At 38.7% G+C, this 23968-nt stretch overlaps 1 protein-coding gene across 4 annotated transcripts in view; it reads right to left on the bottom strand.

Annotated features, from left to right (window-relative positions):
* The window catches only part of LOC134535557 (centaurin-gamma-1A), a 487893-nt gene that overhangs the window by 216047 nt on the left and 247878 nt on the right, over window positions 1-23968 (bottom strand). For 2 of the 4 annotated variants that reach the window (XM_063374737.1, XM_063374735.1), the window contains exon 1: window positions 8586-8925. The exons of the other annotated variants lie outside the window; for them this stretch is intronic. In XM_063374737.1, the coding sequence (XP_063230807.1) occupies window positions 8586-8679 (94 nt within the window). In that variant the 5' untranslated portion in view covers window positions 8680-8925. Of the gene's footprint in view, window positions 1-8585; window positions 8926-23968 lie in introns of those variants that run through there. 4 annotated transcript variants of the gene reach the window in all.

Here is a 23968-nt window from a genome sequence, read left to right on the forward strand (position 1 = left end):
TTTAATAATTTAATAAAATATACTGAAATGTTTCTTTTTAAATTTATCATGTAGAATAATTTTCTATTTAATTATGGTTTATTTTACTGACGATCTATTATAATAAAGTCTACGGAGTGCAATATTGTGGAGCGCTCAAAAATATATTATTTAGGACTTAAACTGAAAGTTTTGTGTAACGTACAAGGTTTCAAGAGCTATTTTTTTTTTTCAAATGTTACTAGAACACGTTGATATTTCCACTTTACTAAATTTCCGTTTGAGTAAAATTTTCCAGAGACTAAAATACCTCTATTTCGTGGGAGCGAAAGTCGTCCCAGCGCTTGTGGCAGTAGCACCGCGCACACACCACTGCTACGCTCGGAACGATGCAATAAACTACGCTAGCTTCTTGAAAAAATGTCACTTTAAAGCTTTAAAAATATGCAACAATTTTTGTAAAAGTGATCATTACGTTGGTCCCTTTATCTATATTTTAATCAGGTTTTTATGTCCTTGGCTGAGATAAAAACTCATTTCATTACTTAATCTATTTATAGCCAACCTATAATATTAACATTCGGAACATTTTTTAGCATGAATGTGTGTAATAGCTTTTCTAGATTAGTTTGGTAAGTTTAAGAAAAGTCTTATGTTAAAAATTGTATTTTAACGGACTGCTGTATGTCGCCTTCATCCAGGACTTAACCTTCGTTTCCTGGGCTATTAAAAGAGCTTTGCATGTTTTTCTGGCCTCAACCCAGAAGCCACGTATGTCAGCAACACGTAGGTCGTGGAAAGCAACGAAAGTCTACTATGTAGAACTAAGTCTCTGTACGGGGAGAATATTCTCGCTGATACCGATAAATTGACAAACAGAGCGAAGAAGTCTGCTTTACTAAGTGCACTCACTAACTTCTCAGAAACGATGCCTAGATCATGATGCCATACTAAATATACAAAAATCTATGAACAATTCAAGACACCTACAGCACTGAAAATCTACAGAAAAAAAGCAAAGTTTTTTTAAGGGAAGGATACAGAACACTAGATAAGGCCTCAAGTGGGACATTAATACGAGTTTTTTTCGTTCCGCTGTGGATCCAGAGAAAAGTCCAGTGCTACAACTTTCAGGCACACCCATCAGTAATCCCATTTATGTACACAATTCAACACTCGCAGAACAATCATTATGAAGAGTTTACGTGAGATACTAGATTAAACTAAATAACACCACTTCTATACAGTAACTAGATAATCCATTCGTCAAGTAATTAAAAAAATATATACAGGTTTGCAAATATTTTAATAATAAAATTATTAAAATAAGTTTCGGGATTTATAATTGTGTTAAGTACTTTACAAAGGAATTAACTTTTTATTGCAAGAGCTGCATAACAGATAAGAAACCCTGATGTTGAGAAGCCCTTAAATTTCTCTGTTTTCGCAATAAAGTCACAACACTCCGTAGCTCCGCAAGTTCAGTAATGATTACTGAAAATCTGTAATTCTTGGTAGCACTCGGAAAATAACTAGAAGAAAATTTAAATTCAATTCTCTGCATTGTAATAAGTGACTTAATGAACTCGTAAACCTAACGAAACAACTCCAGTAGCAGCGAACAGCGAGTGCTCATGCACGAGAAACGCGAGCCTAGGTTCAAGAGGACGCGCGCAGCACCAGGGTGTTCTTGCTGACGGCACAGTCGTCAAGACGCACAAACAAAACAAAACACTGCAGAAAAAACAGCCGAAACAGCGCAAGCTGCAAAAACAAATCCTCGCTTCGGAAGAATTTGGGCTGCCGGGTTGCGAAAATGTGCACGAAAAAAAAATTAACAGTATGGTGTAAAAAGAAAGTGTCAGGGTATCCCCCCCCCCCCAAAACCTTTTTTTTTCGCCCACCAAGGTCGATGGCTTGTTTACGACAAGCCTGAATGAGTTTAAAACCGCTCGCCCGTTAAAGCGTCATTTGGAGTAAAAACTAAAAACACTTTTGGTCACTGTTCACTATCCGAAAGCTACGATCTACAGCACAAAAATATAGACTTGTGTTTGGTGGATGCATTCTAAAATGCTGTTAAACCACAGGGCGTGATCGTGTCAAATTTAAACCAGCTGATTTACTCAGCGTTTGTCTCCAACTGACTGTGCAGTACATTAGTGGTTGGTTAAAATATAAACTTTTGATGTGATCGCAAAAATATTCTTGTTTATACGACAATATTTATAGGATATAAATCGCCAATTAAAGCAGTGTTGCTGTGTAGGCTGTATTTACGGATCACATTTTCTCACTCTTTTTTCTTACCACAGAGTAATTTTTATGCCAAATAAGCAAAAGTACACATAATACGTGCCGATTTTCATGTTATATAGCAAAAAACTTTCCCTGGGTAAACTACCACAGTTTACGCGGATAGTCTCCAAAGTGTGGCGTAACAAATCAAAAAGGAGATTAGCAAAATTCCTCTGGATGTTAAAAGTACGTCACTTCCAACAACGTTACTGATTATTTAGGGACTTTTTGGCGATTTTCGTGACCAGTCCTTCTGTTTTATTATTTAGTGAATTTCGTAATCTACAGACACAATGTAGTAAAAAAGAGCGCGTGTAACTCAGCATACGTGATAGAAGTGAAGCTTCTTTGGCAATTCAAGCCTCGACTCGTATCTCTTCGGCGTCAGAAACGTTTCAAAACAACGTTTCATTCAAATTCGGCCTTTAAATTGTAATTGAAATTTCACTCTCATCGCAGCCACAGAAGTTTCACTTCAATAAATGTCACACACTTGATAAAACTACTGTACATGCTAAGGAATAAGCTGTCATGTACCGCTATGTAGGCCATCGCGCTCGGCGCCGCAGTGTCGCTGTGGACACAACTGCGAGTCAGGAGCGAGCACACACGCATCACATGCATGCATGCACATCGCGCATCACGTGACGCCGCTTGTCGATATGCAACTGGTTTCACACGCCAGTTCCGTAGTGCAAGAGCGGTCCAAGACACACGTGGTGAATTCTGCGTCAGCAACCGACTGGTCACACATGAGTTGGATACTTTTTTTTGGCATTGTCTCCCCAAAATTTAATGCTTTTAGATACATATATTTTTAACTCGGGAGACCTTTTAATAATACTTTAGGGCAAATGGCAAAAAAAAAATGGCCGCATTATACTTACTTGCTTAATAAAAAGCTAAATTTAATTTTGCATGCAAATAATTAACAGAAATAAAATAATAAAAGGACTGGAGTTATATTATAAATAAAATTGGTTACGTATAAATTCAATCAAATTAAAAAAAAACAAGTTTATAAAATATATACATATGCTACAATTTTATTCAAATTTCAAATTTTAATAATTTATTAAAAAAATATAATTTATAATGCAAAGAAATTATAAACACGGAAACATAGCCTCCCTTATAATAATTCACTTGAAAAAATGTATAAACACATAGTAGGTGTATCATAAATATTCACAATAAACAAATGTTTTTAATTATATGGAGCAGTATTCAACATGAATCACTAAAGTATAAGATTTAAAAGCACATACATAATGTTTATTTGTATGTAACATTTTTTTTAATCCTGTGAAAATTTCGTTGCCTGATGCGCGCGCATCGTAAAAATCCACTCTCAATTTCATAACGCGCCTAAAGGAGTATAAATAAAAAAAACTTTCAAAGAGCGACTACAAAAGCCATACTCTACTCCGTGGAATTTCAGGGATTTCAGGGAAGGATAAATCCCGTAACCCCCTCTCCACTGTTCACATGGTCACAGCGATATAGTTGTGTAGTCTGTGTGATGTAGCATGTCTCTAATTAGAAAGTTCTCTGCCACTTTTGTTCTGTCAACTCCACGTGGTTGCCTGTGTTCGTAAACAAGAATCACGTGATGCTTTATAAGCGACAAGTTAAACGACACGTAGGCAATACAATCGTACGCATTACACACACGACCTTACACACAATGCTACAAAGATTCAGAGCGACTTGGATAAGACATGACACACGCCTGTGCTTCTGGGTCGAGGCTGATGATGTTCTGGCATGCTGCAGCAGAGCACGGCGAAAGGCCGGGAAGTGACTGGCAACGGAAGGTGGGCTCGACTGGGTTCGAAAACCCGTTCAGGTCATCCTGATTTCGGTTTTCCATGTTTTTCTGAGATCACTCCCGGGAGAATGTGGGCATTGCTCCCTGGGCAGGCCATGAGCGATCACTTCCGCAGTTTCGGCCAACTGTGATGAGTGTGTCTGCTTCTCATGACCTCGCTGTAGACGAAAAATTTGCAAAAAAAAAAAAAATAATTAAAAAGTTTTAAAACAAAATTATACATGAGCACATGATTCCGCTGACATTATTATATATTAGGGGCCCGCGCCTAGTCAGGGGTGCATTTGTGTTCGTGAGGCGGGATAATAAGTGCGATCTTCAGTAGGGGCTTCTGGCGCGGTATCGCCTCTAAGCGCGTGGTTGTGGACTAGCGCGCAGTCTTCTCGTCGTGCATTGGGCTGTAACAATAACATTACCTAGAGAATAAATGTACATAAAAGTGTAATGCACGTCGCTTGAGTGATTTAAAGAATCTTTACCGGGTATTTCATGCTTGAACACGTGTTTCAGTCATTTTCACTATTCTAAAAAAAAGTTTGAAAACGAAATACGGGAACAGAATTACTCATCACGCCCAGCTTATTCTTAAATATTTTTGTCTGGGGCATATTTTTTTTTTAATAGCGTGTTATTTTGAAGTGAAAACTTATTTAGCCGCGTTGAGCGATTTTTGGTAGGGGCAAAACTAATGAGTTCGCCTCACAGACATGCTAGTGACGTGTTGCGCCAGACTGGCGAATCGCAGCGGCCCGTGTACATGTATACGCATATGTACACTAATACTTTGTATATACTCGACTGTATCATGTACGTGTTGGACCCTTTTTTGGATGGGTAAAATCTTGTGAGTTCGCATCACCGACATGCTGTAGTAGCAGTACGTGAAATTAATTTGACCACGTGAATACATGACCTAGGTTTGACATCACTGGTAAGTCATAACTAGGTAATGAATTTTTACGTAATTTTTACATTCCACTGACATTTGTTTTGACTTAAAAATGATGTAAGGATAAATGATATCATGCTGACATCCTACTGATAATTACCAAAATAATTTTCTTACGTACATTTGACGTAGAAATTATGTTATATTACACATTTAAAAACAAAGTCTTAATTTTCACTTCTGTTGACAGTCCCCATGACTAAGCTCTGTAAGTACAACGTATGTGCGCCCAGGTAGGCAGGGGCCCTAACAGTTACTTCGTAACGCCGGAGACTCTTAGAAGGAGCGGGCCCAACTGCGGCCCGGAGGTCAAAGAAGCGAGTCTCGGGGCGATGTCGCGCAGAATGATGCCATCTCTTCCGCTGGATCCAGGCGTGTACTTTCACGCGGGAAGGAAAACGTGGAATTAGAGATCCAGCATCCTGGCTCTTCGTGCGCGGGCGTCGGTCCATCAACTTTCACAGCCTTGAGCCGATTTCAAGCACACTGTCGGCGATGCGCGACAACTTTTGCGGTGCAGAGCCCGTGGCTTACGACGGAACAATAAAGGATTGTTATCTTTAAAAGATTTGTGCAATGGGAGTGCATGACTTGATGTAAGTTTTTGGACATACGCCATTGCTAAGAACTTTTTCTGTTGAAGAGTCGCACCTGTGTTTCCGTACCATGTGCGTCTCTGCCTGAGGACGGGAGCAGATAGCAGTTCCCGAAACGTCGCTTGTTTCTGTTTAGGTAAAACTATTGTATTTGTTTGTTTTTTCGTTTTGTCATGTTTTTTGTTTTGCTTCAACTGTTGTGCTGAATTATTTTGGGTTTCAATATTTTTGTGTTGTCATCATTTGTGGGGATTTTTTCGTTCTCTTAGTACATTTTTCTTTGTTTTTTCTTTGTTTGCTGACCATATTCCTGTTTCGGAATATTTTGTGGTGTTCATATCCTTGTTGACAACAGCAATTGTTTGCTTAATTTTGTGTGTTTTTTGTATCTTTTTTTGAGTATTTTTATTTTTATTTTTATTTATTTATTTTATTTATTAGTTTTTCTTCAACAGAAAAAGTTCTTAGCAATGGCGTATGTCCAAAAACTTACATCAAGTCAATAAAGGATTGTTGCGTGTTGATGTCACGACCGTTGTGAAGGGGACGATGACGGCGAAATGGGGCCCAATCCCTGCGGCCCGGTACCCGGTAAAGTTCACAGATTTTTATTGTGTAAAATCTTAGCTCTCGTTATACGGCATTCGGTGGGAGTAACTTCGTGAATGGAAAGGTGCTGCCATCCGTGGCGAATGGCGCGAACCAAAGTAGTTCACAAAGCCAAATAAACTGTTCAGTGAATTTTTAATACGACGGGCAGTATTTTAATCAAATTTCTTTTCGAAAATTAAATCTAAAATAAGGATTTAGTATTTTTTTCAAGTCTTTTTCACATTTTCGAGCCGTTTCATCATAGAGTTTTAACATTTCGCTCTGCAAATCGTATGATTCGATAGTCGACGTAGCTGCTCCGGCAACGAATTATAGCGGCGGGTGCGGAAACTATGTGTTATTCGCGTGCAAAAATATAATTGAAAAAAAAAAAAAAAACAATTTGGATACATTTATCACGCTCTGCATTATTTTATAAAGAATTTTAAGTTAAATTACTTGTCGTGGGTTTAGTATTATAAGTGTATTTGCAACACGGAACAAATTAATTGGCTCAGTACCTAGGTTACATGTTACAATATCTGACAAGTACTAAAAGAATCGCTCACATTTTTTTCTATGCTTGAGTTTACCCAGAGAGTACGACGAAAATTACGAGTATTTTGCAGATAGAATTTACTAAAAACCCGAGAAGTTATGCTAACGCGAGGAACATGTGGGCATTGTAATGTTTAGATCTTCAATTTTTTTTTTTTTAACTGTGGGGGTTGAAATACTGTACACTATGCATGGGAAAGGTGTTCCGACAAAATTATTTGCTTTTGGGCCCTTAGTTTGTTTCCACAAATATACATTCTTATCTACAAAAGAATAGACACGTGGTGCATATATGTTTATATTAGTATTTTCGTAGGTAGGTATCTTTAGAATATAATACATCATGATCTGCTGGTGCTTTTCAAGGCATAACACTAAGTTTTTGTTGTAACTTGCACTTAGTTATGGGAACATGTAAACCTACTGGAGTATGAGTTTGCTGGGCCAGCTATCCGCGGAATTTTCAGCGACGACCAATATCCATCCTCAGCGCACTCTCTGTGTTAGATTGCCAACAGGAAAAGTAGGCGTGTACAGTCTGTGTCGTGAAACGTGATTTCAAATAAGACAGTTCTCTAAACCTTGGTACAATGGTCTACGTTGCCTTCCGATGTTCAACTCAACAGTATTTGTAAACAACTTCACGTGGCTGTTCGTAAACAAACATCGTGCAAGTGACATTTGAAAGATGGGCACTATTGGTACTACTTCTAGAACAGTCAAATTTCAGACAAGTTACATGAGACATATTATAAACACAAACTACACGAACTCGAGAACAAACTTTTTTATGGCATAGTTATTTGTAATACACCGTTTGTACACTAGAATTAGACCTTGAATGTTTACTTCCTTGATATATAATATTTAAATTAACAATTAGTCGTCAATAATAACAGAGGAAAAATATGCATATGCAGTGCAGTTTCCTTGAACTCCTTCCTCACAAGTGTCAATGAAAAATGTTTACGTTTCAGGGTATTTTTTAAATTAATTAATGACAGTTATTCGAAGGGTTCTTAGTAGTTCATAGAACTGGATATTCGTGGAAACTTCAGGATTTCGAGCTGTTTGCCGTTGTAAACACGATAAAAAGACATGTGAAAGGAAGATGAGTATTTTTGGTGCAGACCTAACAAGTTATTGAAGGCTTTGTTAACACTCCAAAATTATTACTTACGAGTTAGTATTAAAATTAAACAACTCAGTACTTGCCAAATTACAAAGATTTATGTTAGTTGATGACGATACCATAATTCGAAACCAGCGTTTTTCCTAGTTTTAAGGCATGTTGATTTTTACGTCTTTTAGTCATTACTTTTCAAGGGCCATTTCTAATAATTCAATTCGATACCTCCATTTCATTTGCTGTTCTGCTAAAAATATTTTAACAGATATTCAATTAGTGTAATATATGTTAGAAATACACGTGGAAAAACAAATGAAAGGGAAGTAAGCTGTTAAAATTAAGAAACAACCCTTAAATAAAAAAGTAATAATAAAAACAACAAAAGAAAATCAACACGGTGTGTGAGCCCGGGGGCGCTAAGGGCGACGCTGTCTCGCGCGTCTCTTCGCGGCGGTGACGCGCCTCTAAGGGAGTTAGAAGTGGTGGATTATTCCCATAACCATTTTCAATACTACGTGTAGAATCCGTGAAAACAGGGTTTTTTTTTCGCGGTTCAGAACTTAGACGTTGAAGACGAAACTGCGATGGCTCTGAAATGCTTCTCGTGATCAGAAACCTTCAGTTTGTGAACACCTGGATCACTGCACGACTCACCCGACTTCCTCTTCTCGTCGAGGACCAGCGACTTGGACCGCTTGACGCGCAGCGACCGCCGGCGGATCGACCGGAAGAACGACTCGGCGGGCATGGCTGCGCGCGCATCCAGCCGCTAGCAACACTGCAGCTCCCGCGAGCCGACTGCGGCCCGCTTCCCGCCGCGCGGAGCAACAGCTGTGCCACTGGAGGAGGGGGTGAGAAGGGGGCACGGAGAGTGGTTGTTCAGGCGGGGCGGACAGGGCTGGAGGGGAGGACGAGAAGGCTGGAAGGGGTGAGAGGAGGAAGAAGAGGGGAGGCAGTGGAGGCGGGAGAGAGCTTCCAAGGCTCGCCGCGAGACAGCGCCGGCGCGCCGCATCTCTCGCTGCATCGCGGGGAGCAGTCCGCAACAACACTGATTGCAACACGACACAGACCGACTCGTTGTCTCCTGCGCACGGCCTGGCTTAAGTTCCGCGACTTACACGTAAACAATGGACATGTGGGTTTGTTTACAAATGGCACTTCAACAGACTTTCAACTCGAGGTTATGTTACGACCGTGAACTTGCAGAAGTATCGGTAAGAATTAGTCCTGCCCTAAAAATATGACGTTTGCGACAATCATAAACCATCGCACTCGCTTACACACAGGGCAGGACTAATCCTCCACTGTTAACTCAATCTTAAACCAGCCTTTATTAAGTAAAGATTTTTTTTTGATGCAGCGCCTATTTTAATTGATTTGAAACTGGGAATTTAAAAATTGTGCTATACGATTTTATAAATAATAAAGTGTGTGTACTGCGCCCGCCTTGATTTTTTTTCTCGACAGTTCTAGTGGCAAATAAGTAATTCAATTTTGGGGTCACAAACGTATAACTTCGCAGGGTAGAGAAGATCCAAGGATCCGGGGGCAAAAAAAATACTCTTTTTTGTTAAATATACGAGTACAACTTTTCGAACACCACAATTAAAAAAAAAATTCCAAAGGCTGTCAACATTAATGTGGCTATAACTGCAAACCTGGTCTGTGCGTACTGCTTAACTCGCAACGTTTGTTGCGAATTCAATTAATGATATTCATGTATTTTTCATCACGTCTGGGTAAACCCCCGGGAAACCACCCCCCTCCCATTTCCACTACAAGCTCCACCTTCTAGACGGCCATAGATGTCGTTACATCGCCAACTTCATTTTGGCCCGATTATCAATTCAATTACGTGGTACAACAGACTGAGAGGTCATTACGGAAGAACACGGACAAAGAACACAAAGTATAAAAAATGGGGGAAGGAAATCGGCCACGGTCCACGGTGCAGTATCTCGCAATGACCTCGGGAACCAATAAACAACCCTAAATCACGTCGGTCCGAGTCCTCCAGCAATGCGAGTCCCAGTGCACCGACTGCACCGACTGCACCGACTGCACCGACTGCACTCGGCAGACGAGTGTGCAAGGATGGAAGCACGAGGAGCTAACGAACACACGAGTGTGTTGGTCGCTGCAATGGCGGATCCCACTCCGGAGGGTTTTAGGCGATAATACAAAACCTTCCAGTTAAATGCAGACTCCAAAAATTTTAAAAATATGAAAGTTTTCTTTTAACGGATTCCCAACGTTTTGAAAAGGCAGTATAAAAACTGTGTTATTGAAGTTAAAACAAAAAATATATATTCCACAATTCATGTAGCACTAAAAGATGTAAAAAAATTAAATTTAAAATTTAAAATACCCCCGACCTTGCAATTCTTACTTGAAGCTACTATTAGTCATTAAAATGCATTAAAAACTATCAACTTATTTTAATATTGTTTTGTTTTTGTAGTCTGTACCGTACTACACCATTGATACCGTAATGCATCTGGTAAAGGTTACCATGTTCTTGCAATAGAATTGAATTAACAAGATACCGAATTTCGAATCGATCAGACCTGTGGAAGTTGCTCACACCCCTTCATCAACTAGAAAAGAGCTGATGAACTTCAAACGGCTGAACAGATTTTCTTGAATCATAGCTAAGAACACTCTCGATCGAGTCTTCTTTCAATTAAAAAAAAACTAAATCAAAATCGGTTTGTTCGATTGGGAGCTACGTTGCCACCGACAAATACACAGATATACAGATTCACAAGTTAAACTAATATAATACCTCTCTGTTTGTAACGGGGATTAAAAATAATGCATCATTACAAAACAAAACATGAACTGACTTCAAAGGACAGGTTCAGCATAGAGTATATAATTTTTTTTATATCCGTCGAGTTTTTTTGTTTGGTTTGGTTATATCGAGCGGGAGTCGAGGACGGAAGCAAGGCCCCGAGACAGTGCCACCCGTTTGTAGTGAACACTGTGATGCTATTGTTTTTTATTTATTTTTATGAATTCTGCTTATTCGTGAAGTTAGCACATTATTGAACAAATATGACACTTAAATGTTTTACAGATACTTATTTTACCCAAACACTGTTATTTTGGCTGATAAATGACGCACTCTTACAATATAATAACTTTTGATAAGCCTGTCTTAAGACAGAACTACTCGGAAAAATAAAGATTTAATACGTTTTTGTGTGCAGGAAATATACACCAACGTTTTAAATAAAGGAAAAAAAGTTACTTACTGATAAAAACTGTGAGATAGAAAAAAAAGTTTTTTTTACATATATTTATTGCACGCATGTGGTGCAAACATCAAGGAAATCATGAATTAATATATTAAAATATTATGTTTAGGTGATTTGAGAAAGGTTTTAATTAAAAAATGCTGATTAATTTCATTAATTTTGGTGCGTTTCGATATGCTTTGCGGTGTTATTTAGAATCATGTCCCTACCTACAAGGGAGTGCGAGACGGCACCACTGCTAGCGAGAGCAATCCTCTGGCACGGCTCAGAACTAGTGCTAGTTGCAGCCATTACCGACTGCAACTGGGATGCCATCATCGCTAGGGCGGACCCCAGGCCCGCAACCTACAGACAAGCAGTTTTTGTGCTTTAAAAGGGCACTACGAAACAAGAATAAAAAAGCCAAGCTACATTTTTGCTAATAATTAATTAAGGACGCCATGTAACGTGCGCAGAGCTTCAGGAAAAACTACGCGATTTCAAATCTACTCAAGATATCCGAGTGGGGTCTGTTTACGAATAGCATTTAAGAGTTCGCAGAGGGCCGAAAAGTACTTTTGGTTTCAGATTAAGATTTTACACTATATTTTTAGAAAAATTGAAATGGCTAAAAGGCGTATGTTCAGAATAATTTTTTTGGCGAAAAACATCCGGTACAGATTTCTGAGAAAGCACTTAAGGTAACTTGCATTGCACCGTTACCATAATTTCTGGGCCATATAATTTCAGGAGTTGTCCTATGGACGACAAGAAGACTGCGCGCCAGTTCACAGCCTAGCGCTTATAGTTCAGGCATTTTAGCAAAAAATACGCAGGAATAAAAAAGAAATTACGAAAAAGCTTATTTTTGGTAGATAAGTTTGCAGTGGTATTCTAAAGTCCCCATGGATCCGAGTTGAGCTAACGCCGCCATTTTGAAAAAATGGCGCGCAAAACGGGTTTTTAGTAAATAACTCGTTTACTATTGTTTATAGAGAATAAAGAGTTTAACCAAACATAATGAACACAAACATATCTACATAATTGCTCCCTTGACTATTTTTGATTAAACGCATAGGCTACTTTAGGCGCTACAATGGAAAACATATTTTACATAAAATTTCCACTTCTTCGTGCCACAGTAAATACGTCTTATTCGCGTGACTTATTAAACAAATGTTTCTTTTCCTGATGTTGCATACAAAATAAAAACGCTTTTTAATGTCATAGTTACATATTTTTAACTTTTCGGTTTTTTAAGCCTATTTTGCAGTTTCTTCCACCTACTTCTTCTGTACACCTGCTTCTTCTGTAACACGAGATCCATGCAGTTGTGTTGCAATTTTCGCCACCAGGATCATCGATGTACTGAATTGAAACAAGAAAAAAAAAATAATTCTTCGGTAGTGTTCGGGCAGAGTTCGGGACTGCTCGTGTGTGTAGCTAATGTTACACGAAGGTAAATATTAGGGCGTGTTGAAAAGGACATGTGAATCGTAGGCTACCTTTGTTATGTCTCGGTCACAGGGTGATGACTCTGTTAATAATCAGAAACAAAGGGCCTACATCTTCACTATGGATACAGTACTTTCACTTAGTGAACTTAGTAAAGCAGTTCATCAAAGCTGAATGTTCAGGCGACTGGGAACTGCACCTTAAAACAGTTCATTCAATGATCCCTTTTTTCCATGCAGCCGGACATAACGAATATGCGAAAAGCTGTCATTTGTACCTTCAAGACATGTACGGACTTGTGCACAGGTTGCCCACAAAAGAGTACGAAGATTTTACACAAGGAAGATTTTTCACTGTCAGAAGATCTGACAAATATTGGTCTGGTTTGTGGACAGATTTAACAATAGAACAAACACTTATGAGGATGATGAAAAGCAGAGGTGGCCTTACTCGAGTTCGTAGTACGAAAGAAAGTGTACTAGATAAGTGGATACTAGGAATGCCAGCAACTTTTGAAATGTGCTCAGCCACGGAGGGTTATGCTTCTGTGTATGCATCAACAGGTGAACAACATGTACAACTTAGAAGTTCGCACATTTCAAGAGATGATGCAGACATTGGCAAAGTTCTGCGCTGGTTTGAGGTTCATCCAACATTTCCACAAACAGATAAAATCATGTCCATTGCAACAGGACTGGTAGTTAATGGTTCTGTGAACTGTTATGATGCTTTTACGGTGGGCACAAATGCTAAAAAAGGAATTATCGGTACCAATTTTGCTGAAGCAAAACTCAAGAGAATAAACAGAGTCCGCTCTTTAGCATGTAGGTACTAACAGTTCTGTAAAAATTAGAGATGATACTGTGCCAGTAAACACAACCCTTCTTTTCCAGCATTTTTGTTCATAGTAAATGAAAAATAATTCAGATATGAACTGTCTCCACGACCCTTATCTTTGTTCGATGGGGAAGGAATGCGTAAAACTAATAAATCTGCTCTTTATAAATTGATGATACCCAAGAGCATGACAATTCCATTGGATGATCAAAATATATGGTATGTCGTAGATGGAGGTTTCCTTCTTCATCGTGTTTTCTGGCCAAAGTAAGTTCAATGAAATTGTTGGAGCTTAATTTAACTTATGTGAAGAAACATTATGGACTTGAAGTCGTGATTGTATTTGATGGTTTTAGTGTGAATGATGATTGTACAAAACAAGTTGAACGTAACAGGCGATATACAACCCCAAAATGTGCATAAATTGTATTTGAAGAAACAATGGATGTCACAGTGTGTCGAGATGCATTTCTTACAAACAGTAAAAACATACAGCGCCTTATAGCCATGCTGTCCAAAGCATTCCAGAATACTGAGATTACTGTTAAACAGGCTCTTGACTATGCGGATTAAATGATCGTTAAAACAGCAGTGGATCTTTGTGAAGAAAAGGAAGTTCAAGTTTTCATTGTGGGAGAAGATATAGATCTTTTAGTCTTAATGTTACATTATTCAGTACCAGGTGAACGTCTTACATTTGTAAAGCCTAGCAAAGGAAAGGATGAATCTGTCTTATATACACCTGAATCTTTGCAAACATGTCCTACTATTTCAAGAGAAACTATTCTATTGCTACATGCATTTTTTGGTTGCGATACAACATCGGCATTTTTTCGCAAAGGCAAGATGACTGCATTCAAATTACTAATGAAGCATGCAAACATTAAGGAGTTTGTATCAACATTCATAGATGCAAATGCGACGAAAGAATCAATTGGCCAAGTAGGGTCAAATTTGACACTTGCTCTGTATAAAGCGCCTAAGTCTGAAACATCATTAGATAGTTACAGATATAAAAACTTCAAGAATGCTGTTGCGCATAGCAATAAAGAGGTAATGCTTTCGAATATTGCCCCTACAACTGCTGCTTCTCTTCAGCATTCTCTTAAGTATACCATCAAGTGAAAATTTGGCTTGGCCACTAACTTCCTCCTACCTCATGGGGTTGGCACTACGTAAAACAGAGAGAACTTGAGCCGACAACCACATTAGAACCTCCTGCTCCTGATAAACTGCTAAACTTAATTTCTTACCGCTGTAGCAAAGGTTGCGAACGTTGGTGTGGATGCAGAAAAGCAGGAATGAAATGTTCACATATTTGCAGTTTGTGCCATGGAATGTCATGTACAAACACACCATCAATAAAAGTTGACAATGAATTTGATGACATGGACGTCACAAATGGCACAAGCTCTGATGAAGATGGTAGCTAAGATATCATACAAACTCAAAAGGAAATAAGGAGAGTGAGGTATGCTCCTACAGTGTTAAAAAGTGGAATAGGCCTTTTGGGGACACCACTAAAAAAAGCGCGCCAAATTCTCTACCTCAGGGGTGGTGAGGAAATGAGAAATAAAGAGCAAACATAAATTTCTGGAAGGTACGCACTGAGCAATGAATTAAAGAGCATCAAATCTTGATAGCAAGATTTGGTGACAGAATTTGCTACATTGAAGTCTTGAAATTGAAGAGAGATAGGAAGCGATAAAACTCAATTATCTAGGTATGGTGTAAAACAAAACATAATCAACTTGTTTAGCCCCAATATGAAGCATCGAGGAAGGGTCGGTTCATTGTGAAAAGTATTTTCCACTGTAGCTTCAAAACTATGGGTTAAACGAGGAAGGTTCTAGGGAACTTTTTCGTAGATTTTTGTTTGTAGATTCTTTTTTGTAAAGCTTATTTTTCTATAATATTCACGGTTAATAAGTAATTACCAAAAAACGTGTTTTTAGTGCCATTTTTTCAAGATGGCGGCGTTAGCTCAACTCGGATCGCTGGGGACTTTTAGGATTCTCTTCATAACTAAATTGCGGACGTCTCCACCAAAAATCAGCTTTTTCGTAATTTCTTTTTTTAAAAAACCTAAAATGCCTGGACTATTAGAGGCGATACCGCGCTACAAAAACCAGCGAGCGTCGCACTTATCATCCCGCCTCACTAACACACACACACCCCGACTAGACGGACCCGTTAATATTTGGTCAATGGTATATCAATGTGGCGGACGCAAGGAATTGAGGATATATATCCATTCCCCCTTTTCTACCGAGATTTCGGTGAAGGCGAATTATAATTTTGGGTAAGGTAGAGTGAGTTGTTACAACACCCGAAACTAAAAACTACACAGGAAGTAACGCATGTTGAGAATGTAGAAATGAAAATTATACAGTCCAAACAAAGTGTAAACGTAAGTTATTTTTAATATACAAATACTAATATTCTCTTTTTTATTTACCAGTTTTAAAAATCCCCTTTCTCCCTCCAACTGTACCCACCACTGCCCGCAATAATGTCGGCAAACTGCGCTATTCCACACGATGAGATCTGAATTACAATTACTTTCAACCGACAAGCAGCAACCTTTTAAATCGGGGCTATATTTTTTGCCGCCATCTGCACACGTCACTCAAAGAGTCAAGTCAATTACCCAGGGTGATAAACCCACCGGCATTCACCCCTGAAAATCAGTTTTAGACATGATATGGATGCAAAATGTTGAACACTATACTTTGAATTAAAGTAAAATTCTAGGGACAGTGCTTTATGAAACAGAGTCATCACCTCAATAACAAAAATGTAAATATGCTTTCTCCCCTTTATCAAAATAATAGAGGTGGTACCTATATATTCTACATGTTGCATACGACCTTTGTGCCTTCCGACATCATGGATACTTGGTTATGTTTTGTTGAAAATTAATACCTAACGAACAAAAACTATCATCTTTTTGCAGTTTCAGTGTCCAACGCATGCATACGTTTCAGCAGCAATAATGTGATGCCTATGTAGTCCAGTCATTTAGGTTTATCTTCAGAAAAATTCCTAGTGAGCTGAATTTTTGTATACACCTTATTACGGCGTTGTAATGAAGATGTGAAAAATCTACATTGATATCGTGCAGGCTAAAAATGTTATAAAGGTCAAAAGGTCACGAAAATAAGTTTTTTCGCAAATATCTCGCGACTTATTGCTCGGAGGTCAATAGATGTCATTATAAAAATTGTTTGACGTGAAATTATCTACAAAAAATGCCTCGTGAATTTTTCTGTAAAATTTACCTTTTTCGGAGTAGAGCGCTGTAATACTTGTTATTCCCAAGCAGTGATTTGTTTCATTTATTTCTCGTATCAGTCGCATCCACACTAGTTTTCGTGCAATGAGACAATGTAGTGTTACAGAACTAATGCTTTCGCCTCTCAGGAATAACTCATAATTTTGTAGTTAGTATTATATCAATTCCATAAATGTTTAGTGAAGTTAGCATGTTTGTCATTCCTATTTTCAAGGGAATCCACTACAAGCCATTCCTATTTCAATACTTATTTACTTATTTCCTTGATTACAACGGGAGAACATTAAATGTACTTACACTCACTCCTGTTCAAGTGAGGAAACGTTTACCAAATGTCACGCATCACCATTGGTATGCATCTGCCAGATGCAAAGATGAAATCATCTAACTCATAAATCATTGCTGACTCAAGTGGGCTGTGACACTTCTGATCGATGATGGGGCAAACCGCAAACAGAAATAAAAATAGCCGCATAATTAGAGACTCCCGATAACGATATGTACAACAGAAAACCTTGATCGATTCGCATCCTTTATTGGCCAAGCAATAAGAAATTAAACTGAGGCGGAGATCTCTTTGGTGTGACTGTCGTGTTTCCTCCCCAAACGAACCACGGCTATTCTGGGATGGGAATCAACAGCGAAAGTGTTTTGAAGTTATACTTCTTTACGCGCGTTATTACGATGCACGCGCAGCATGCAAAAAAAATTGCCTGAATGAAAAACAAGGCTACATACAAATAAAAATTGTACTATACGTGAATTTTAATATTTGACTTCAGTGAATGATATTGAATACTGAACCATATCGTTCAAAACATTTATTTATTGAAATATTGGTGACAGAAATTTCGTTTATACACCTTTTCAAGTGTATTTTTATAAGTGAGGTTATGTTTCCGTATGCATAACCATATTAGATTGCTCGTAAGCTTACATTATCGCTATCAGAGAGTGTCTGTGGAAGGTTGTCTCCTGGCAGTTTTCGTGGACGTTTTTGTGAGATTGTTACTGTATGTATAATTTATTTGCATTATAAATTATCAAATTTGTATTTAATAAATAATTAAAATTAAACTATTTTATTTTACTAAATTAATTAATTTCATACACGTGTTTATATTAATATTGAATAATAAATATTTATTTTAAATTTTTTTAATTTTATTGAATTTAAACTTTACCAACCGTATTTATGATATCACTCCGGTCCTTTTATTATTTTATTTACATGATTCATTTGCATGCAAAATAAAAGTTAGTTTTTTTATAACGCCAAATAAGTATAACTTCTAACGCGCGTACATAAGTACAAGCACCCATTTTTTGTTTTAAATTGTTAAATGTTTAAATTATTTGGCTGGCTAAACATGTGAGTATATTTATCGTGTTTCTTAGTATTCAGAATGTGTGTGTGTATATATTATATATATATATATATTTTTTTACGATTTACCGCGGGTTCGTAAAGGATAGCCCAATTAAAGATTTTTATCACACACACAGTTTTATTTATTACCACTACTTGTCACTTACAACTAATCTTCTAAATTGGCAAATAATTAATTACACTTAAAGAAATGTCAATTCCCCAGTCACTCGTTCCGCACACCTCGCTGGGCCGCACCTCTGGCGCAACTCTCGCCGCAGCACCCCTCGTGGGTCTCCGCCGCGGGACTCCGCCGCCGCAGACGCACTTCCCATTCGCCGAGGATCCGCTCGACTCCTCGCTCGCAACTTCACTCGGGACTCCGCCGCGCCCGCGACTCTATCACCCGGAAACTCCGCCGCGGAAAACTCCCGACTCCACTGAACTCTCTCACTCCCTGCCCTGGAACCTTCGTCCAAGGACTTCACCACTCTGCCGCAACCGCGGCACTATCGCCCGGAAACTCCGCCGTGGGAGAACTCCCGACTGAACACTCCGAACTCACTCAGACTGACTAGAAGGTCGGCCCCACCTCCTTATATAGCCCTTGGGTTCCCGTCCAGAACAATCGGGCATGTCTCCGAGATATCGCGCGACCTTCTCCGTCGAAATGCCCAGAAACGTGTCGTGAGTCCTGTCGAAGGACGCGGCGGCTGCTCAAAGAACGCCGATAAACGCAACAAGCATCGGGTTCCCACAAAACGCGCCGATAAACATGTCTGAGTCCTTTTATGCCGCAGTGCGGTCTCTTTTAAGTAACTCGATCTGAGGCAGGTGCGCGCTGCGAAGGTCAGGATGTCGCGAGATAGTATGACACGAGATACCAGGGAGAAGTTGCGGGTGGAAGGGGGTGCAGACAGGCCGAACGAGCGCGTGCGACGCCAAGCACTGTAGCCAAGCGCGATCGTAACTAGAAATGAGTTCTTTAGAATCTAAGTTCGACAATGAAGTACCGAAATCAACAATACATTTCTAGAGTGGAATACGTTCAACGAAACACGGCACCTCCCAATAGGAAGGATTTATTAACTTTTTTTTTACATACTCCACTACAGGCTACACTGAATGTCACAGATAAACCCCAATAAAAAGGGGGGGGGGATGGACGAATACGTAAAAACATAGAACACAAGCCAAATAAGCCGATTTCAAACTTTAAATGCAAAAACAGCACAGAGAATTCTGTGGAAGGAATCAGATAAAATGTCACAGCACGAACGAACACACTCTGCTGACAAACGAGACAGTTGCGACAAGAACCGCAAATAAAGAGAACAACCGACCTTGAACAATACAGAAACAAAAGGACGAACCGAAAGACGATACTTAAAAGATAATCTGGACAACGCAGAGCCAATACAGAGACGCACAGACGAACACAGCGATATGAGTATTCTTTTTTGTGCGTTCTTGAGGTTAATCTGTGCCAAAATAAAATATAAATCAAAAATAGTAAAAGTGTAGCCTATAATATAGCATAGAGCTCTCGGTAGTTTGACGCTTTTATGCATGATAAGGGGGTTTACAGGCTTTGAACACTTCTTCGGGTGGGTGGGGAGTGTGAAAAAGGGGGAGGTAGGAACCCATTATTTTTCCTACGTAAAGTACTCTGAGCCACCATGGCGCAGAGAAGAAACCATTTGCAATTCATCAAAGTGATCTGGATTCCATCCCGGGATCACGCGAGTGAAAAACGTGGCTAACCCCTCCCCCCTCCCAAAACGGGGTGGAGGGGTGTACGCAGCTAATTCATTCTCACGATAGCAGCGTATTCGCCGAGGACCCAGATCCTGTAGTGAGGGTCTGTGGTTCTGTCCCAACCTCCAGCGAGACTTACAACCAACTGGGAGTCCACGTGGCTCCCAGCCTACCGGAATATAGGAGAAACCTATGCAGGACGCGTGGCACCCAGCAGCTCATTAATTAATATTTACGAGGATCAATTTCTCCGAACAAATTTAAAAAAAAAAATTTCCAATAATTAAATATATAAATATTTGATGCATAGTTTTTCTTCATAATTAGCTGTCCAAATCACATTTTAGCTTTAAGTATGCCTACCCATAATTATTAAAAATTATTTCAAGATTGAAAATTTCCAGGTTAAATATCTATGCTAACTGGCTAATAGGTAACAATTTAAAAATATTTAAAAACAAATCCATGTGAACTTATTTTGGTGTTAAATCTTTTTGGAATATTTGAGGATTCTTACAGCTCAATAATCGAAGATAAAATTATCTCAGAAAAATAACCAACTTTTATATTGGAATAGTGCCTGTTATATAATCCAGTTTGTTTTCCCCTTTGGATCGACAGCCAAACCGTTAAATATGGGATATTTCTGACAGATAATTTTGCAAACTATATTTTTATGAAAATGTTTTTATTTTCTAATATCAAAAAAATATCTTGCACAGAAAGTGTTCAAGTAGAGTAAATAAGAAATAATGAGTTGCTAACTGCCAAAAACCCTTATACCCCCGTGCGTATCTGTACAAAATACAACTTTACGTTACCTGCGATGTCCACAAATAGGGATCTGCAATGAAAATTTCCTGACTTTTCCCTGACTTTCACCCACCGAAATTTCCCATTATCCTGACAAATTTAAAAAAAATAAATACTAAACCAATTTTTACCAATTTCTGAAATGAATAAATAGAGACGGTTCAAATTCTTTCACGGTCTGGGTAATGTCAGACTGGAGCATCAAATCCCCCCCCCCCCCCCCCCCGCAAATAACTACCACTGGGTGATTTTCATGAAGTTCCCGGGATGTAAAGTGTATTCCCTGACTTTCCAGAAGGCGGACAGCCTGTCGCCGCGCTGAGCTGAGCACTTGCTGCTTCACCGCATCACTCCACTGGGCGGACCGGGGGTTCGCACGGACAATTCCACAACCAACGAGTAGAGTAGTAGAGGAGTGCCCCGAAGCATTTTTTAGTTCAGCTGATATTCTGCGCCTAAACATTGGTTGAACTGTAGTTTCTGCATTTGTGGAAACTATATCACTACCACATTTTATGGAAGTAACTGTCCAACGACGGAAATTCCAATTCGTTATTAATCAATATTAAGTGTGGTCATGCACCATTGGAAACAACTTATTTTCAAATAAAAAAAAAGTCTATCTTTGGCTAAATAATTTAACTGATGAAGAGATTTCTGAAATATTTAATTTAGGTGTTATCTACTGTTCTAATTTATGCACTTGTACTTTACCTATAAATATTAACTTTTATATTTTATATAAATATATTTTTTTCTGAAACAAACTTTCTCTTGTATTTAAATTATTTACTATTTTTAACTTTAAACTTTAAGATAACTTATGTAAGATTTTTAAAGTTATTTTTATTTATTTGTCTCCTGTTACAATTTTTTTAATGTTTACACAGTCAAAATACCGAATGTTAATTAAAGTGCATTCATACACAAGCTTACTTTTGTGAGTGATAAATTTCTTGTTTAATTTGGTGGATTTTAATTAAAATTGTAAAAAAAATTAAATAAATGCATTGTTATAACGATGGTGGGGTAAAAGATGTTTGCAACTACGTTAAAGCATGCAATCTTCTAACGATGCTTAACTCTCCAAGGTTATAATACTAAGCTTTTAGTAACCTACTCGAATTAGGTATACATTTAATGTCTTCCTGACTATAGAAAAATTCGAGTAAGGCCGAAAGGCGTTCAGAAGTACATACCATTCGTTTCCTCTCAGCGTAACTGCAAATACGTTCTTGTTCGCGTCAATTCAAACGCTTCAGGAATGGTTAACGTAACGTTTTTAAGTTAGTGTACACACGGTAAGCCCGTCGGTATAACCTAAGAGCAAACTTTTCTTCGCGAGATATCGGACAATTAAAATCTCCCATGCTGTCTACTAATACCCGGTGAATCAATTTCACAATTTTTTATATCCCAGGATCATTTTAAAGTATAATAACCAAAATTTAAAATATTACAAAATATGTCTACTAAGTTAGAAAGCTATTATCAGATATAATTTCCATGTGATTTAAGTGGAAAGCCACCAAGTATTTATATTCACTGTGCAACTATAAACTGTGATAAGGAGTAAAAAAACAAAATGCAATATCTCAAAAATCCGCTGGATATCAAAGTTTAATGACTTCTAGCATAGTTTCTGTTTATTTTAGGCCTTTTTCGAGACTGTCGCTACCAGCCCTTCAGTTTCGTAACCTCCTCGAGACTTTCGCGACTGATGACACCCTGACTCCAAGCTTGTCCTTGGCCACATACCGGGTGGGGCAAAATCAAATCAAATCCTGTGAGCGCGCGGGCCACCCCACGTCTACCCTAAGAACGTTTGTGACTTCTTCCTGTGGGGTTACCTCACGGAACAGGTTATCAAACATCGTCCTCACACCTTGGAAGAAGTGAAGATGCGAATTCTGGAAGAAATCGCCGATATACCCCTCGATATATGCAGAAAAGCGATCGAAGAGTTCCGAAATCGCTTTCATCAATGCGTCGCTGCTGATGGCCACAATCTACCTAATGTGATCTTCAGAACTTGATTAAAAAAAAGGGGGGGTGTATACCGATTCCAATAAAATAAACCTCATGTCTGTAAGCTGCTCCGCTTTTTTTTAATAGTCCTTCAAAACAGTCACACACCTTTTGCCCCATCCTGTATTATTATTAAGATTATTGTTGCTGTTTTAGGGCCACAGAGTGCCCGTGTGTCGGACGGATTCGATTCCCGACCGGGTCCAGGAAGTTTCTATTCCAGGTTGAAGGACTGGATAATAATGCGCAAATCAACTGCGAACCACAGTAATAATCCGCTCGCTCGCCATGGCAATCCCCCACGAAGATGGATCGAGACTCCAACCAACCCACGAACCGATCAACCAGTCATCAATATCATGAGTAGTTACACAGGGTGTCCACACACAGCTGTACTAAAACTTCCGTGACTTTTCCTTACCTGACATTTTTTGGCCAAAATTTCAACTTTTCCAGATTAACTCTTCAAATAATTTACATACTTTGAAATTTTTGAAGGAAATAAAGAAAATCCAGCCTCCACCGTGCCCATAGCTAGCCTAGTTACCTCTCTCAACTTTCTTTATTTTCAAACAAAACCTCACATACGCCATTTTATACTATGTATGACTATGCATTAAAAACACCATCTATAAAAAAGTCTGGGTGGTGGCAGAATGGAACATGACATTTATTATCATTTCATTATCTTTAGAAAGTTTCCAAGACCTTTTAAAAATACCTGACTTTCCCTAACCAATTTCAACTTCCCTTGCCGTTCCCTGACTTTCTAGAATGTGGAAACTTTGTCACGGAAGTAATAAAAAGTAAACCGTTAAAATTGTAGTATATTTACTATCTTGAAAATCAAGGATTTTTAGGCGTTTGGAAAGGTAGAAGGGAAAAGGGGAATTTCGCCCAGCGTCGCTGTCCTAAATCCTGGTCACCTCGCGACCCGCCAGTCCGCAGTCACGACTACCTTCACGTAATTAAACAGCTCTGCCAGAATACTCTTCAGTCCAAACTCTCAGACATTACCGACGGAAAATATACTAATTTACTGACCCCGGGTGAAAAGCCTGAACAACCCACGTTCGTGCATTTTCGGATTTTTTTTTTCTCCTGTAAAAGTTGGTTTCGTGTGTTACATTATTAAAAAATCTATGAAAATCTCGTTTACTTTTTTATGTAGGTTTTCGCACGTCTATAAGGCCAATACTAATTTGAAAGATTGATTGGTTAAGGTCAGCGAGATTTAAAATCG

Source organism: Bacillus rossius, chromosome 8 (assembly GCF_032445375.1).
Source record: "Bacillus rossius redtenbacheri isolate Brsri chromosome 8, Brsri_v3, whole genome shotgun sequence".
NCBI lineage: Eukaryota > Metazoa > Arthropoda > Insecta > Phasmatodea > Bacillidae > Bacillus > Bacillus rossius.